Source organism: Halichoeres trimaculatus, unplaced genomic scaffold (assembly GCF_033239565.1).
Source record: "Halichoeres trimaculatus isolate MK-OKI-2021-1 unplaced genomic scaffold, fHalTri1.1 fHalTri1_scaffold_1, whole genome shotgun sequence".
NCBI classification, from domain to species: Eukaryota; Metazoa; Chordata; class Actinopteri; order Labriformes; family Labridae; genus Halichoeres; species Halichoeres trimaculatus.
Window position 1 is genome coordinate 36774915 of NW_027437179.1, and position 16892 is coordinate 36791806.

The 16892-nt window shown below is 39.2% G+C and overlaps 1 protein-coding gene across 2 annotated transcripts in view; it reads left to right on the forward strand.

The window, feature by feature from the left end:
• LOC141796679 (proto-oncogene tyrosine-protein kinase Src-like) overlaps nucleotides 1-15425 on the forward strand; it is a 38265-nt gene extending 22840 nt beyond the window's left edge. For both annotated transcript variants that reach the window (XM_074677930.1, XM_074677922.1), the window contains 9 exons: nucleotides 1628-1726; nucleotides 1950-2053; nucleotides 8158-8307; nucleotides 8394-8549; nucleotides 8750-8929; nucleotides 10680-10756; nucleotides 10850-11003; nucleotides 11153-11284; nucleotides 12683-15425. In XM_074677930.1, the coding sequence (XP_074534031.1) occupies nucleotides 1628-1726; nucleotides 1950-2053; nucleotides 8158-8307; nucleotides 8394-8549; nucleotides 8750-8929; nucleotides 10680-10756; nucleotides 10850-11003; nucleotides 11153-11284; nucleotides 12683-12891 (1261 nt within the window). In that variant the 3' untranslated portion in view covers nucleotides 12892-15425. The remainder of the gene's footprint in view (nucleotides 1-1627; nucleotides 1727-1949; nucleotides 2054-8157; nucleotides 8308-8393; nucleotides 8550-8749; nucleotides 8930-10679; nucleotides 10757-10849; nucleotides 11004-11152; nucleotides 11285-12682) is intronic.
• The last annotated feature ends 1467 nt before the right edge of the window (nucleotides 15426-16892 follow it).

Below are 16892 nucleotides of genomic sequence, written 5' to 3' on the forward strand. Positions count from 1 at the left end.
TTCAAGCTGTTTTGCTCCACCCTAATGCAGCCCTGACATATGGTGACCGGTGGCTGTCAGACAATTTGCAAAAGCCACAACACGAATGGAAGAGTAAAAACACGAATTGCAAACTCCAAAGTACAAGGAACGTACAGCCAAAACAGAAGTTAAGAGGTTAGTTATCCCAACAGACACAGAAAAGTTGTGAAAGTAAGTCAATTATCATCTTTTTTCTTAACTTCATCTATGATAAATAAAGCTTTGTAGGGCCCAACCTTGTAATATCCTTCATAGCAGGGCTGGACGATTAGTTGAATTTTAATCTCGATTTCGATTTTGGTTACTCACGATCATAAAAACATTATACTCAACGAATGCACCTGTGTTGTGTGCAGCAGCAAGCGTTTGTCTATCAGCAACACGTAAAGAAAGCGGTTTACAAATATGTCAGAAAAGAAGCCTTTAGCTGATAAGAAAGGTAGGTCTATTTCAGTCATCTGGGAGCATTTTGGCTTCAAGTCATCGGACATCCACATGAAGGGCGTTACTTGCAAAATTCGTCACGCTGTCCTGTCCGCACCCCAAGGTAACACGACCAAATTATTTAACCACTTAAAGTTCAGCCACAAAGTGACCTATGACCAAGTTTTGAAGGACCAAAAAACTGAAAAAGTGCTAGCTTGTCAGCTTCAGCCAGCGCCACAATGACAGCACTGTCCTCCATTAAGGACACTCTTTACAGTGCTGCTCCACATCCCACCAACTTCTTCAAGAGACTACTTTATTTTGTTTTTTCTTTCAAGTTGTAGTTCAATAAATACTCAAGTTTTGAAATTATGAAAAATCGTGTTTATTAATCTTGATTTCAATATCTATCAAAATAATAGTGATTATTATTTTTGACATGACTTTCCAGCCCTACTTCATGGTACTTACATTTTTGTATTTACCTGGACAAATACATCATCTTCTATTTATCTTATGAATCAATGATGTTAGGATTAGACCTATATTTATCATAGCTGAAGGTAAAAAAGAAAACAATCATTTACTTAGAGGATAACTGTCCTCTTAACTTATGTTGTGTTGTTGCGTTTGCAAATCGTCTGACACCAACCGGCCACCGTACTGATGGAATCACAACAATCCACAATATGACCAATAAGAAATCACCTTATACACCTAACAACAGGGTTTATCCTTAAAGACACAAACAATGGAGCAATTAGGCAAGAGTCAATCAGATCTTAAGTGGAAAAAAACCCAAAAGCTTAAAACACCCTTGAAGACGAGGCAGAAACCCAGACTCCAAATGACTGTTTTAATAGTGTTAGGGTCAGGTGAATCTCAGCGTCTTAGCACTTTGATTATCCTGCAGCAAAAACAAGAGAAACATAGAGCTTTAACACTGGAGCTATATCCCTGAGACTTGTTTTTCAGATTTACATTTATATTACTTTACAGAGTAGATCTAAGCAATTCGAATTTGGTCTTTTTACTACTTTAGCCATGATTAGAGAAGTGTAGATCCACCACATCAAATATCATGATAATAAATAGAGACTATGCTGCTTGCCTCAGTCAGTTTTGGGTTTTGGTTGACTCCTCTGTCTCTGTCTCTTTCTGTCTCTGTTTCTGTCCACAGAGAAGGGGACTGGTGGCTCGCGCGCTCACTAACGACAGGAGAGAGCGGATACATCCCAAGCAACTACGTGGCTCCTTCTGACTCCATCCAAGCAGAAGAGTACATTAATCCTCTCTTTGTTTCACTCCAGTTTTCCTCAGTGCACTGTACTCAGTGCTGTTTCTATTTCTACCAGCTAACATAAAAAAGAGCAGAGACGGTATATTCTCATATACCTCCCAGTGCAGCTGTCTGTATTTCCAGTGAAAAAGTCTTCCTGTCTGCTCCAGACGCTCAGTTGGAGCTTCACACTGATCTCATTCTCCCTGGCCCACTTTGGCAGGTGGTATTTTGGGAAGATCACTCGGCGCGACTCAGAGAGGCTCCTTTTGAACTTGCAGAACAGACGAGGAACCTTCCTGGTGAGAGAAAGCGAGACCACGAAAGGTGAGAGCGAGCAGACGTCTGCGCCGCTTCAGAGGCTACGGTTGTTATCACCACAGGCCAATTAATGCTCCCTGTCTGCTCATAACGATGCTTTAAATCTGGGTCCCTCGGGTTATTCTGAGGTTATTCTCTCTCAGATACTTTTCTAACTTTGATTTCAACCTAGAAATATGTTGTCATGACAACATTTTTTTAGGTGACCTTGAATAAGTCTAAAGGTCTGTATGTTGTAGCTCATGTGAAATACTTTTTATTTTTGTCATTTCTTGGTGCCCCTAGTGGACAAAAGGGTCCACACGTGAGTACTGGTTCTTCACTGCAAAAAAAACCCCCTGAAATCTTATGAAGTCTTTTGTCTTATTTTGAGTAAAATTTGTCTTTTTATACTTAATATGAGCCACATTCAACTTATCAGTCTGGAAAAATGTCTTTTTTTAAGTTATTTAAAGACAAAACGAGGTCTGAACATGTACCAAGCTGAAAAATTTGCCAATGGAACAAGAGGAATTTGCTAGAAATTCTTCTTAAAACTAGAATAATGTCTTAATACAAGTAACATTTCTCTTGTTCCATTGGCAGATTGTTTTACTTGTTACAAGCTAGTAACAAGTAAAAAGTTTTGAGTCCAGCCCGCGGCCTGTTCCCCACATGACATTCTCTTCTCTCATCCTCTTTCTGTCTCTATCCACTGTCCTATACTTTCCGAATACAGGCATGAAAACCCCTTTTAAATAATAACTAAAAAAAACCTTGAAAAAGACATTTTTTCTGGCCTGATCAGGTGAATGCAGCTCATATTAAGTCTAAAAAGACATTTTTCTACTGAAAACAAGACAAAAACACTTGATAAGATTTCAGGTTTTTTTTCAGTGTTTCAAAAAGTCTTAACCAGCTTTCTTCAGATATTACAACCGACCAAAGGTTTTAGGTTTAAAGAGGCAAAATGAAATATTAAATACATTTTATTTAATCACCATATCCTGTATAAAACATGGATGTAGCCTCCGTCACGTCACCCGTCTGTTTCTGAAACCGTGAAATGAAGCTAATCCACGGACGCAGCCACATTCGCTATGTCACCAGCTGTGAGTTTTTCTGCGAGCAGCTACAGGGAGCCCGGCAGTCATGTGACCTGAGCTGTGCCTCTGATTGGAAAATCAAACGATCTTAAAAACTTCTAAACCGCAGAGATAGGAAAAAAATCACTCACCATACAGTGTGTGCTGGTAGTGAAATCAGCGTTTTAGACCCAAGCTGTTTTTTTAACCAGGCTGTAAATATGTTTTAAAATTCCGTAAAAGTCTGTTTTTACGGCTGGGTGTGTACGTGACTTCTGGTCTTTCTGCAGTCAGCCTCAAGCAGATTGTCAGTGGACAGCGACTTTTAGCACTTCCGCATAGGTTTCATTTTTACTAACCAGATGTTGCCCCTTGTTTATAACCAGGTAAAACTCCTAACAAGAGCCTCAAGCTCAAATTATTTACAGATCAACAGAAATTTGAAACCTTCCTGAAGCCTCTTTACCGTTCAGCGCTCAACCAAGATAGCGTCTCTACTCCACACTCACTCAATGCGCGCTCTAAAAATATGTGCCTGCACATTAAGCTTATCTTTATTGAAGCCTCAGACCCCAAATAGGTGGGAGGTAATAAAATATTTGTACTTGGGTACTGTACTTAAATTGATTTTTTTCCCAGATTTGGGCATTCATCAGACATCGGAAACAAGTTAAAATTGAGTAGGACGGCATCCCACTCTGTCACTCCATTAAGGATGGGTACTGAATTAGGTACTTTAGGTACTTAGGTACAAAAGTACCAAGTACAGATTCACATAAAATCAAAAGGTACCATGTTTAGGTACCTAAACACATCCTTGTGACTGTGAAGAAGTGGATGATTAGGCGATTTTCCATGCTGAACTTGAATGCAGCATTGCAAAGTTTAGTATTGAAGAATAAATATGTTAAATTGAAAAAAATTACATTTTATTATTAAACAAATTGATATTTTTTTAAACCACATAAAGACAAACACCAAAAATTGGTTCTGTTGAGTACTGGTACAGGTTGCCAGGTACCGGGCATTTGATGCAAAGAGCATCACAGAAAAGACTGACCTTTTCTGCAAATCTATATTTAAACTTCTGAATTTCCCAAAGCGTAAAACCACATAAAGTCACATGTCTGTTCAGAAATAGATGTTTTTCATTAGAAAACATTTCCTACAGATGGGACTTTTTCACCTTTATTCAAAAGAGTTCCTGGAAAGAGACAGGAAACAAGCTTGACTGCAAAGCAGAAAAGGTGCTTTATCTCTAGAATATATTTTGAAAATCGTCGGAAATTACTCAAAATATTTAAATCCCAGAGCGCTTGTGTAGGCCCCACATATGGAGGCTGTAGTCCTCAATGCAGGTTCAGCCATAACCTGACGTCCCTCGCTCCCATGTTGCTCCACACTCTTGTACCCTGTTTCTTGTTTTATGTATTGTCTTCTCTTCTACTTGTTAAGGCATAAAAGCACTAGAAAATGTGCATCCCAGTTTCTCAAGTGTAAAAACTTTTTCTGTTTTATCCCTAATGACAAAACAAGCAGTTTGAAATTGTTGGTCGTTAAACAACAACTTCTCATAAGTCAGTAATGTTTTTGTACCTGTTCAAGTGAGACTGAAATCTAGGTTGTGTTTATGACGGTAAATTGAGGAGCGGTAAAAAGAGAAGCTAAAAGTAGCAGAGTTGCATCCAAATATTTTGTACCCACTGCGACAAACAAAGCTCAAAATAAGCCAATATTATAATCTGATAGACAGGGAGTGACAGAGCTGTCGAGCTGCGCCTCCTAAAAGTTCACCGTCATGTCAGGAGCTGCGTGTTTTCTAGTCAGAAGAAATCCTGACAAGAAAACACGATACATAAAAGCTTTTTATTTTTCACTTGCTGGGTTTCTAAAATGTGTGAAAAAAGGAGGTGATGACGCCTCCGACGTGTCCCTGGAGTCTTCTCCGCACAGAAAGTACCAACTTACTTTGAGTTAAGTCGACCTTCAGGGACTGAGGCTGAAAGAGGAAGGAGCTCGTAATTAAGTCATTTGTTAACTTTTACGCAGGCCCATGGCTCTGTATCTAGATCTCTGAAACTCTCCTGTCTGATCTGGTCCCTGTGACGTAGGTGGGCTCTTCAGGGGGTTGTTTTGGAGGAAGTGGGGGGAGAAATGGGAAAAGAGCTCAGTGGAGTGGAGTGGAGCTGGTGAATGGATAGGGGTGAATCACTCTGCCAGAACTAGGTCAACTTAGGAGGGTGCTGGATTTCCCTGTGGCTATAAGTCTCTGTTCTCCACTCACACACACATCCACATCCACACACACACTCTGAGAGAAGCATGAGGAGGGGGAGACTTGTAGGAAAGGGGGAGGATCAGGGAGAGTGGGAGGAGCTCTGGCAGGAGGTGTATAGGCCTCTGGCTGCGTTTGTATTAGATGTCAGAGTTTGACACAGAGGAGCAAAGGCATGCTGCTCATATGATGCAGGGAGAGTAAATCATGTTGGACTGTTCATGATACTTTTAATTATTTTTGCACAGCTTGGAATAGGAGACGACGAATTTCAAACGTCTTTAGATGCATATTTTATCGTATTTATCAACATAATATGCAGAGATCTTAAATCCTGCACTGACTTAGAGATGCACAGGAAAAACAGAAGTTAAAGATGTATTATGTGACATTTAAAAGATGTTTCAAGACTGAATGTTGGGAGAGATTCAAAGTTAGAAACTTCTTCGTCCAGGTCTTCTCAGGTCAATCACTAAAAAGTTTTTTCTTCAAAAGGGCTGTGAGGAGTTTCTAACTGATTTTGAAACAGGCACCCTTCTAGATATATGCCTGATCATAATCCACACTTTGAAATGAGATTAGCAGCACCAATATTACAGGTTTCTGGTTATTTTAAATTGCTACTTCTTAGCTTCCCGATCAGGGTTGAACAGGACCAGATTGATTTACTGCATGTCTAGGTCTTTATGACAACACCACACTGGCTGATGAAGTTTAGAAGTGAGAAGAGAGATCAGTGTTTTTCTCTGCTGAAAATGATTTATGTAATTTATTTTGTAGTGATGGTGGACACAGGAGCTAAACTGTCAGATAGAAAAAGGACAGAAGAGGAGAAGAAAGCAAAGCGGGGGCTAAACTGTTTGTGCTAATGTTGATTCCAACCCACAGTCAGCAGTTATTCTGCAGTGGTCTGTTCAAACTTGAGAGTCTATCAATGAAATGAAGAGTGAGGTTACGTTAGCTCTGATTGGTAGATGACTGACAGGACATAGCTAACCAGGATTTACCACTATTACACATTGCAGACATGTCTTAGAGCACCAGGCTGTACATACACACTGACAGTGTTTACTTGTTGTCACATTAGCCTACAGATACGTTGGAGCATCGGGCTGCCGATAGCACTACATATAGCCGGCAACTACAACGTTGGCTTGACGGCACATTTCAAATTGTACGAAACTGTACCAATAACTCCCTTACCTCCGGGTGTTGTCTTGAACAAAGGAAATTTGTTTTGATCCGATCTCCATTTAATTCCAAAACAAACACGCACCTTACGAAAAGTAATTTACGACAGTGTACGGTTACTCCGGACCAGAAGGTGGCAAGGGTTTGCAATTAAAACAGATCCCCCTCATAGCATCTTTAATAAATACTCTGCAAGAAACTTAAATGTTATCATGTGTTTTTGTCTTATTTCAGCTTAAGTTGTCTTTTTAGACTTAATAATAGCTACATTCACTCGACCAGTCCAGAAAGTGTCTCATTTCAAGTTATTTAAATACAAAAATGAAATCTGAATTACTTGTAAAAAGTAAAAAAAATCTGCCAGTGGTGAATAGGGATGGGTACTTTTATAGGTACTTTTATAGGTACTTTTATAGGTACTGACGAATTCTGTCAAAAGTACCGGGTATCGATTCATGTAAAACCAAAAGTTACCATGTTTAGGTACCTAAATGTGACTGTGAGGGAGTGGAAGAGTAGGTGATTTTCCATACTGGACATGAACACAGCATTGCAAGGTTATATATTGAATAATAAATTTGTTAAATTCAAATTTTTTTATATTTCATTATTAAACAAATTTATATTTTTTACCACATAAACACAAAAAGTACCAAAACTTGGTGCTGTTGAGTACCGGTAACGATTGCCAGGTACCGGGCATCGGTACCATATCGTTTCAAATGTGAAAGGTGGCAGATTTTTTAACACGTTACAAGCAATTCATACCTCATTTTTGTCTTTAAATTATTTAAAACAAGATGTTTTTCTGGACTGATCAAGTGAATGTGGCTCATATCACGTTATTTTTTACTAAAAATAAGACAAAAACACTTGGTAAGATTTCATTTTTTGCAGTGTAATCCTGTTTCAGGGCATGATGGCTTAAAAGTTTAAGTACGCCTTCCATATAGAGAGGCAGAGTCTCTGTGTTTGCTATTTCAACTCCTGACCTCGACCATTTGCCACACGTCTCTCCCTTCTCTTCTTCCTCTCCTTCTTCAGCTGTCCGACCCAATAAAGCCAAAAATGTAACTTTAAAAAGAAAAGGTTTTCTGTCTGAGGAGTGAAGACCGGTCAGCAAAACTCCAGATCAAAGGGATTGATTTTTAATTTTCCTCCTCTGCGTTACATCCTCCCCATGGAGCTAAGGACTGCAGAGTCAGCTCAGTCCTTTGAATCAAACTTTAAGCGTCTTAAATGCGTAATTTCTGTTGTTACTTTCCACCCCGTAATCATTTTCTGTTCCTTATCCTTTGTTTCCTGCCTCACTGTTGTTTTCTCTAAGATAGCTGAAGAAAACCAACCTGAAATGATTCGTGTTTGTCTCAGTAAGATCAAACCGCACTCAGCTGTGGGCCAGAGGCAAGGACAGAAAGGCACAGTTGCATTTCAAGGGCCCTTTGAGGGGCCAACAGGGACTCGCCCGGCACAGCTGCAGTGTTAGGAAACTCCACAGAGCAGCTGTCACACAGGCCCAGATCTGCCTGCTTGTTTTTACTGCTCTAACCTGTCTGTCTGCGGCTCTGTCTCACTCACAGGGGCATACTGCCTGTCAGTGCTGGATTACGACAACACCAAAGGCCTGAATGTGAAACATTACAAGATCAGGAAGCTGGACAGCGGAGGTTTCTACATCACCTCCCGCACCCAGTTCACCAGCCTGCAGCAGCTCGTCTTCCACTACCGCAGTGAGTGCAGCTGCCCTCTAATGGTGGAGAAAACACAGCAGGCGTGATAGAAACGCTGTCCTCAGACTGATCCTCTTGTCTTTCAGAGCACTCGGATGGTCTGTGCCACGCTCTCACAGACGTGTGTCCTGTGGCCAAACCTCAGACCCAGGGACTGGCCAGAGACGCCTGGGAGATTCCCAGAGAGTCCCTTCGCCTCGACCTTAAACTAGGACAGGGCTGCTTTGGAGAAGTCTGGATGGGTAAGAGCTGCACTCTGAAGATTTTTACTTTCCCAACATACCTCAAGACACCTTGAAAAACAGCACGTGAATCAGTTTACCTTCTATAAGTCATATCTTTGATGGGATATCTTGTTTTCTGATTGGGCCAATAGGCTGTTGTCTACCCTTTATCCCACCATAGCATGTTAAGTGACACAATTCTGTTATTTTTCCAACAGGTACGTGGAACGGTACGACACGGGTAGCCATCAAGACCCTGAAGCCAGGGACCATGTCTCCAGAAGCATTTCTACAGGAAGCTCAGGTCATGAAGAAGCTGAGGCACGAGAAGCTGGTGCAGCTGTACGCCGTCGTGTCGGAGGAGCCGATCTACATCGTGACTGAATACATGAGCCAAGGTAACACAGGAAACACTAGAGGTGTAAAAAAAATCTTGACCTGTGATAAAATATCAATATTTCAACTCTTAATATTAATATTTTGTGATAATTAAAAGTCATATTTTAGGTGAGTTGGAATTACAATATGTCTTCCACACCTCCACTGCAGTAGATGGCGCCAAAGAGCAACTCTACTGTATGTCGCCCATAAACTGTATAATAAATATAATCTCAAAGTATACTCAAAATATTTTATTCCTTGATGATGTGAGTTTTGATGCCGCAAACATCAATGTTTTCTTTCTGTTCTTGGGTCAGTTAGTTTGTTTTCTTTCTGTTCTTGGGTCAGTTAGTTTGAAATAATTTTAAGTTAAATCTTGACAGTAGGGCTGAACAATTTATCGAATTTAAACCAACATTGCAATGTAATAAAATGCAATTTTTAAATCCCAAAGGCTGCAATTTGAAAAAAAAAAAGTTTTAAAGTGCATTTAATAAGTAAAATCCACGCGTTTACATATTTCGTTAGTTGAGGCCAGACTTTATTGATATTTCAGAGCTTTAGATTGTGTTTTGTTCCTGATGAGAGATCAGTGAGATTTTTATATGTTTGATGTTTTGTCAGAGATTTGGTCTAATTTAAATTTCTGAACTTTATTTAGTGTGAGATTCATCAAAGAGGGGATTCACATATATTTTTCATATTACTATTGGCCTGTTGTCCTGTAGTGTATCGAAGGTAATTAATGATAATTATATTACATGTCTACAAGACTTAAAGCTAAATCAGTCAGTATTCTACTGTGACTGTAATAGTTAGATAAAGAAACGTTATCCAGATCAATTCATCTTATTTCATCATCACATGTAGGCCTGGCCCATGGGGAAGGAGAGTTTCTATGTTAACAGTACTTTTTGTCACATTGGTCGTACTATAGCACGAGTTTTTGCTTGCGTTTAGTGAATAAGATACCCCCCACCACCACAAAAAAAAATGTATGTTTTATCGCAATTGCAATATTGGTCCCAAAAAATCGCTATAAGATTATTTTCTGAAATCATTGAGCCCTACTTTACAGTGTAGTAGACTGATAAAATAACAATCATAGTCATGTTTTGCAAAATGTTAGATTTTTCATGAGTAACATTGGTTACACCAAGTGACATTTATAAGTTTCACCAACGACCATGTCTTTCACTTAATAATTTTTTTTTGCGATATTAGTTTGTCACAGTAGTTTAAGCTGCAAATTTGACAAACTTTATGTTTTCAAGTTAAGTGTATGTATGAAACACTGCATCTGACTTTCATTATTTCAAACACAACACTAGAAAGGCACTGAGAGCGCAGACCTCTGCCAAATATATTGTGATTGTCACCAACACTTTAGTCCTACTTTAATGTTATACTCCTTTTCAGCAGACTGTCTGCTGCAAGGACAATTTGTTAGCTGACAGTGTTAAAAATTATAATGACCCAGTACATATTTCATATTCCAGATCTTAGTATCCAGAATATTGCCAGGATCTAGATCGTACTTTTACATCTTTCAGAAATTAAGCTGACCTTGTCTTGTATTGTTTTGCAAAGCAATCCAGTTATTTATCATGGAGTTATATACACATATAGTGAAAACGTCCCTATCTTACAATTCTAAAAAGAATCCTTTAAAAAAAACCCTGGATCCAAACAGTGATTCAGATCACCTCCAAAATGTAATCACTTTGCTTTAAATATTGACATATCATGTTAATCTTGCACTCACAGGTAGTCTACTGGACTTCCTCAAAGGAGACGCAGGAAAGATGCTGCGTCTCCCTCAGCTTGTGGACATGGCCGCTCAGGTAACATTACTCACAGCTCACCCACACTCATACTAAATCGCTTGCTGCTGTATTTCTTATAAATCCCTGTCCTCTCTTCCTCCCTCTCTGCAGATTGCAGCAGGCATGGCCTACGTGGAGAGGATGAACTACGTCCACAGAGACCTGCGTGCTGCAAACATCTTGGTGGGAGACAGTCTGGTGTGTAAAGTGGCTGATTTTGGTCTGGCAAGACTCATCGAAGACAACGAGTACACAGCGAGGCAGGGTGAGCCCACACTTCCTCTTTCCACGATGGATTGTTGTTCTTTTATCCTTTTTTGTAACTGACCTCAACATGATGTCAACATTTCCAAACCTTTGTATTATTCTGTTACAAAGTTTGAGTTTATAAACCTTACTTGCTTGTTTTTTTAGGAGCTAAGTTCCCAATCAAGTGGACGGCACCAGAGGCCGCTCTGTATGGTCGATTCACCATCAAGTCTGACGTCTGGTCCTTTGGTGTGCTGCTCACAGAGCTGGCAACTAAAGGCAGAGTCCCCTATCCAGGTAAGACTGAAGGTCAATCTGTGCCTTGGTAGCATGGTCATAATAAAGTCATAGTAACTTCATTCATATAGTGCCAGTCAAATGTGCCAAATTGCCTCACAATCGGAAAAAGAAATGAGGTAATAAATGCCAATACCCAATGATAAACAGTTACAATCAGGGCTGTCACTTTAACGTGTTGATAAGATTAGTTAATTGCAGCGCCAATTAACGCAAGATTAACTCATTGGCTTCCTGTATCTTGAACGATCCTTCAAGACCCAAATAATCTTTTTTTCTATGGCTATATAAACAATAAAACTACCTAAGCAGAGTGGACGCTCTTCTTTCATGTCTCCCTTCCTGTTTTGATCCCAAAAGAAAATCAGAGAAAACTGAAACTGAAAACTGAACTTTTCTGACTTGCAGCGTCTTTCTATGTCTCTGTCATCTCACATCTTCTCCTCATATCCATGCTGAGTTCTCATCCAAAGAGCACACTGCTCTCACCCACAGTAAATCACACGCATGATTTTAATTTACAAGCTCCACCAGACCCCGTCTCCCCCTCACTGAAAAACATGATTTACATCTATAGACGCAGTCAACTTTTGCAACTGAAATGATGTCTATAGACGTGGCACAGCAGTGGCACAGGACAGTCAACAAAAACACAGTTATTTGTAGCTTATAATGTAAAAAAGAATTTTCATATCACTGAAGCTGCTACAGCTTGACGTATCATTATAGAATATAGTATTTTTGGATAAGATGCCCTGACTTTGGTTTTATTCAATTACCAAAAAGATGTGGATTTTCAAATCTTTTCTTCTTCGTGTTTTCATTTGATTAGTCATGCTCTACAATTTTGTAATGTCCTGATATTCATATTCTTTATTTGGGGACCTTAAGCAGGTATTAGACTAAAATGCAATTAATTAGATTGATAAGATTAATTAATTACAATTCCTGTAATTAATACGATTATTTTTTTAATCGCCTGACAACACTAGTTGAAATGTTTAAATGACACAAAAAGGGTTATACTTCAAGATCGCTGACTGGCTCATTTCACTGTCAATCAAAAAGGGATTCGGCCTCAGACAGATCATCCAATCATCACGTCTTCTCATGTCTGTTTTTAGCTTTTTCTGCGGAAAACTTACACTGCTTATCAGACGATCTCGAGCAACAAGCAGGAGAGTTGTGATTTTAAAGCAACAAGTCAGCATTTTATAAATATTAAAACTTTCAGCAACTCTCACAGACATAAACCTGAGCTATGGGTTTGTGACATTTTAGGAAAATAAATAAAAATGTGGCATCAACAGCAACAAGAAGTGATATAAAATCAAATGTTCATCATAAAAATGTTGATTTCTTCTCTGCCCGAATCTAACGTCCTGTGTCTCTTACCAGGTATGGTTAACCGTGAGGTGCTGGACCAGGTGGAGCGCGGCTACAGGATGCCCTGCCCCTCCGAGTGCCCCAGCTCCTTACACGAGCTCATGCTCTCCTGCTGGAGGAAAGACCCAGAGGAGAGGCCAACGTTTGAGTACCTGCAGGGCTTCCTAGAGGACTACTTCACCTCCACAGAACCCCAGTATCAGCCTGGGGAGAACCTATAGAACCACACTGAACCAAACCTGGGGAGGGGGGAACCTCTACACAGAACAATCTGCACTAAATGACCTCAGAGGAGAACCTGTGGGGGGATCTGAGCCTGTGAAACTCTCCTGAGGAGAACTCCAGGTTCTTCTGTAGGAGTAAAACCCTGAACTGTAGAAGCTATCATGTGCCATAAAGAAACTGCTACAGAAGAACTTGGAGGTCCTCCTTTTCTGCAAGCACTCACTGTTTACCCACAGATCCCTGCAGGAGTGAGACTCCAGGCTGTGAAGGGGGACTCCTGCTGGACTGACTCTGGCTCTGACTCGACTGGGGGAATTATACATTTGCGGGTAAATGTTCCTGAGAGGTGTGACTGCTGTGGGAGGAACTCAATCAGGATTTTCAGACGGAGGAAGAGGAAAAGAATAAACCTGCAGATGAAGAGAGAAGGTCAGGGGAGGAGATTTCAGTCAGACATTTATGAAACCCTCCCTCTTTCTCTCTTCTGTCGTGTCTCTTCGCCCTCGTCTGGTACCTTTCTCCGCCCACAGAGGAGCACCGCTAGAAATCATATCTGTCTCCTCTCCAAACGTCCTTTCTGTCCCTTCTGCCTCTCGTCCGACTTTCAGTAAACTCTCCCTCAGTTTTTTCTCAAGTGCTGCTTCTTCAAAGTGTCTCCAAAAACTCAGCTTAGGAACTTTGCATCTTGATTTATGTTGACTTGGACAAAGTGTAATTGAAGGTTTTTGTTTGGTAGCAGAGGCCCCCAGTTTCTCCTAAAGGAACCAGGATCAAGGTAGAGCTGAGGTAAAACAGGTAAATGAATTAAAACTACTTTATTCTTCTCTTTCTGTATTTCTTCACACAATCAGACAAATCCATCCTCGACTATTAGAAATATCGATGCAGGTGACTTGTCGTCGATGACCCTGATTCTAACTGGAAACCGGCACACTAACATCAGAGCGATTTAACGGTTTCCTCCTCAGAGGCATAACGTCCATCAAACATTCATGTGACCCACTAAGAGGCAACCAAACTGATCTCACATCCAAGTCTGCTCAAGACTGGAGCGTGTAAAAGCCTTCGTTGTTGTGTGCCAAATAAATCAGATTCTTCACTGCTGTCCATGTATATAATGTTTTATCGCTAAAGGGGGCTAACTGCAGGGTTTCCAAGCTTAAAAAACCTGCGTCATCTCCCTGGAAACTTCTCATAAGTAGGTAAACAGGACACGTTAACCTGTTGCAGATTTCATCCATGTGTCCGTAAAATTATGCAACCAGGCGGCCCTAACTAAACTGTTCACCTCTGATCAGGTAACCCTTCTAAAACTGTGTTTATGACTGTACTATGAGAGTTCATTTGAGACCAGTTAGCATGCTTTTGTGCCGTTCTTCTCTTGACCATTGGCTGGGTTTGTATTTATGCTGTACTGTACATCTACACGTGTATGTTTACTTTACTCAAGGTTCAGGCAAGTAGAAGGGCATCATAACCGGACTTTTATACCATCAACATATACTGAATTTTTTTAATCTCTATCTCTTACCCACTGCTGTCATACTGTACATACTGTAGCTCTTTAGAGTTGGTTTTTGTATCATGTACGCCACTTTGAAATGGCAGGTTATTTATGTTGGGTGTCACACATATCACGCTGGTTTAGTTTATGAAGTAGTCGATGCAGCAACAGTAGATCTAGATTGTTACCTATGAACACAATAAGACCAGTAATAAAAGGTATGAGCCATGCAGCCGTTAGAGAAATGATCTTTTCCCCGAAAACGCTGAAAAATAAAACCCTAATGTGAACTCTGGTGGCTGATTTAATCACTGATGTGGACGATTCGAAGACCTGAATAAAAAGGAGTTTGGGTTGTGATGTGGAAGGAAAAGTGAGGACAAAGATGTAAATAGTATCAGATGACTGTGACGATCATGTACTTTTGTTTTCGTGTAGCTTTTCTTTTATGGCTCCTCCACGTTGAGGTTTTTTCTAAATGACGCACGCCTGACTCCAAAAAGTTTGATCAAAAAGACGCTCCTGTAAACGGGCTGTGAGTTTTAATTTGAGTATTGGACTCATAAAGAAGTTTGAATCATTTCTGCAGAAGACAATTTTAAAAAATCGGACTCGACGTTTGAATATTTCCAGGAACTTCTTTTGACGCTTTCCTTTTTTTAGAATGAGAATTACCCTGTTTGTGGTGATGCACCGAGCCGTCTGTGACTCACCGGGACAAAGTGGAAGTTTGACGGGCTCATGACAGTCTGAGTAACGCCAAGGTCTGATTGGATTTCCTGTGCCATATAAACAAAGTGTCTCAGTCTTTTTTTTTTTCATGTTATTTTTTTATGAATCTATGCAGTTTGGGTCTGGCATTCCTGCAACTTCACGGCCATTTTGTTCTAAAGTCAGAATCATAAACAGAAGGTGTGAGCGTTTTTTGTAAGGACTTCTTTTATTTCAAATGTAACAGGATTGGAATGGGTATCGTGCCACTTTATGTTGATCTTTAAATGTGCAATAAATTATATTTCAAATGTGTTTTGATAAGAGTGTGTGCTGGTGTGTGCTGTCCTTTGACCTCTGAATGTACTACTGTGTGCCTCGCTAACGTCAAGTGTTCAGTGTTTGGAGGAGTGAGTATTTGATGCAAAAATCATACATAAAGGTCACCAGAATTTCTGGGATATGTCAGCCAAGTGGAGGAAAAAGAGACGATTATTACATAAATAACATTTCTGAATAAGAGTGGGTTTAAGGTAAAGTAGAGTGAAGAGTTGAATTATATAATAGAAGTGCTAAATGAAGGTAGAGGGTCAGCAAAGATCTGTTTATGCTTGAACAAGTATGTACAAGGATAAGGGCCCCTGGGAGAGGACAAAAAAAAACAAAAACTACAAAACATCCAAATTCTTTTCTTTTGATATTATTTTTTCGAAGGAGTTATCTGAATTAAATCTCAAAATTCTGACATAAAAGAAATCTTTGAGTAGAAAAAAAAAACAAATTCATAGCTATTTTTCCAGAATTCTGAGAAAAAAAAATCACAATTCTGCTATTTTAATTAATTTTAATATTAAAGTCAGAATTCTAATTAAATATTGAAATTCTGACAAAAGGTTAAAAATTCGACAACAATAGTCTGAATTCTCACTTTCTTTTCCCAGAGAGAATAAATATATTAAGAATTCTGACATTTTTTAAACTTCAGACTCTATCTCAGAATTCTGAGGAAAAAAAAGTGAGAAAATTGTCTCTTTTTTTTCAGAAATCTGAGACTAAAGTCTGAATTCTGAATTAAATCTTGAAATTCTGACACAAACGTCAAAATTCAACAATAAGAGTCAGAAATCTAACATTTTTTCCCCAGGATTCTGAGGAAAATATCATAATTCTTTGGAAAAAGTCAGAAATTTGACATTTTTTTCTCAGTATTTTGACTTTTTTCTCTGAATTTTAAGAGTCATAACTCTGGGATTAAAATTAGAGTTTTAAGAAAAAGTGAGAATTCTAAGAAAAAAAGTCAAAATATTGATTTTAATCTCAGAATTCTGAGATGGAGGTCAGATGAAGGTTAAGACAGAAACCTTATCTTATCAAAATACAAAAAAAAAAACAGAATTCTGAGATGAAAGTCAGAATTCTGACCCCCCCCCCCCCCCCCCCCCCCCCATTCCAGCTATAATCTTAAAATTTCTAATATATGTTATTACTCTGAGATTGAAATCAGAATTTTAAGAAGAAAAAAAAAGTCAGAATTCTAAGAATAAAGTTAGAATTCTGACTTTTTTCTTCGAAAAGAAAAATTGTAAAAAAAAAAAAAAAAATAGACATAGTTTCTATTGGCACTAGTCCTATGTATGAGTTATGAAAGTGATTCAAAATTTAATGAATTTGCATGCACTGAATCATGGGGAATGAAGTGAAATAGAAGATCAAATCCTTGAAAAAAAATAAGCCTCATGTCAAGTTACAAACTTAGTTTTTTCACCACATTCAAACACTGAT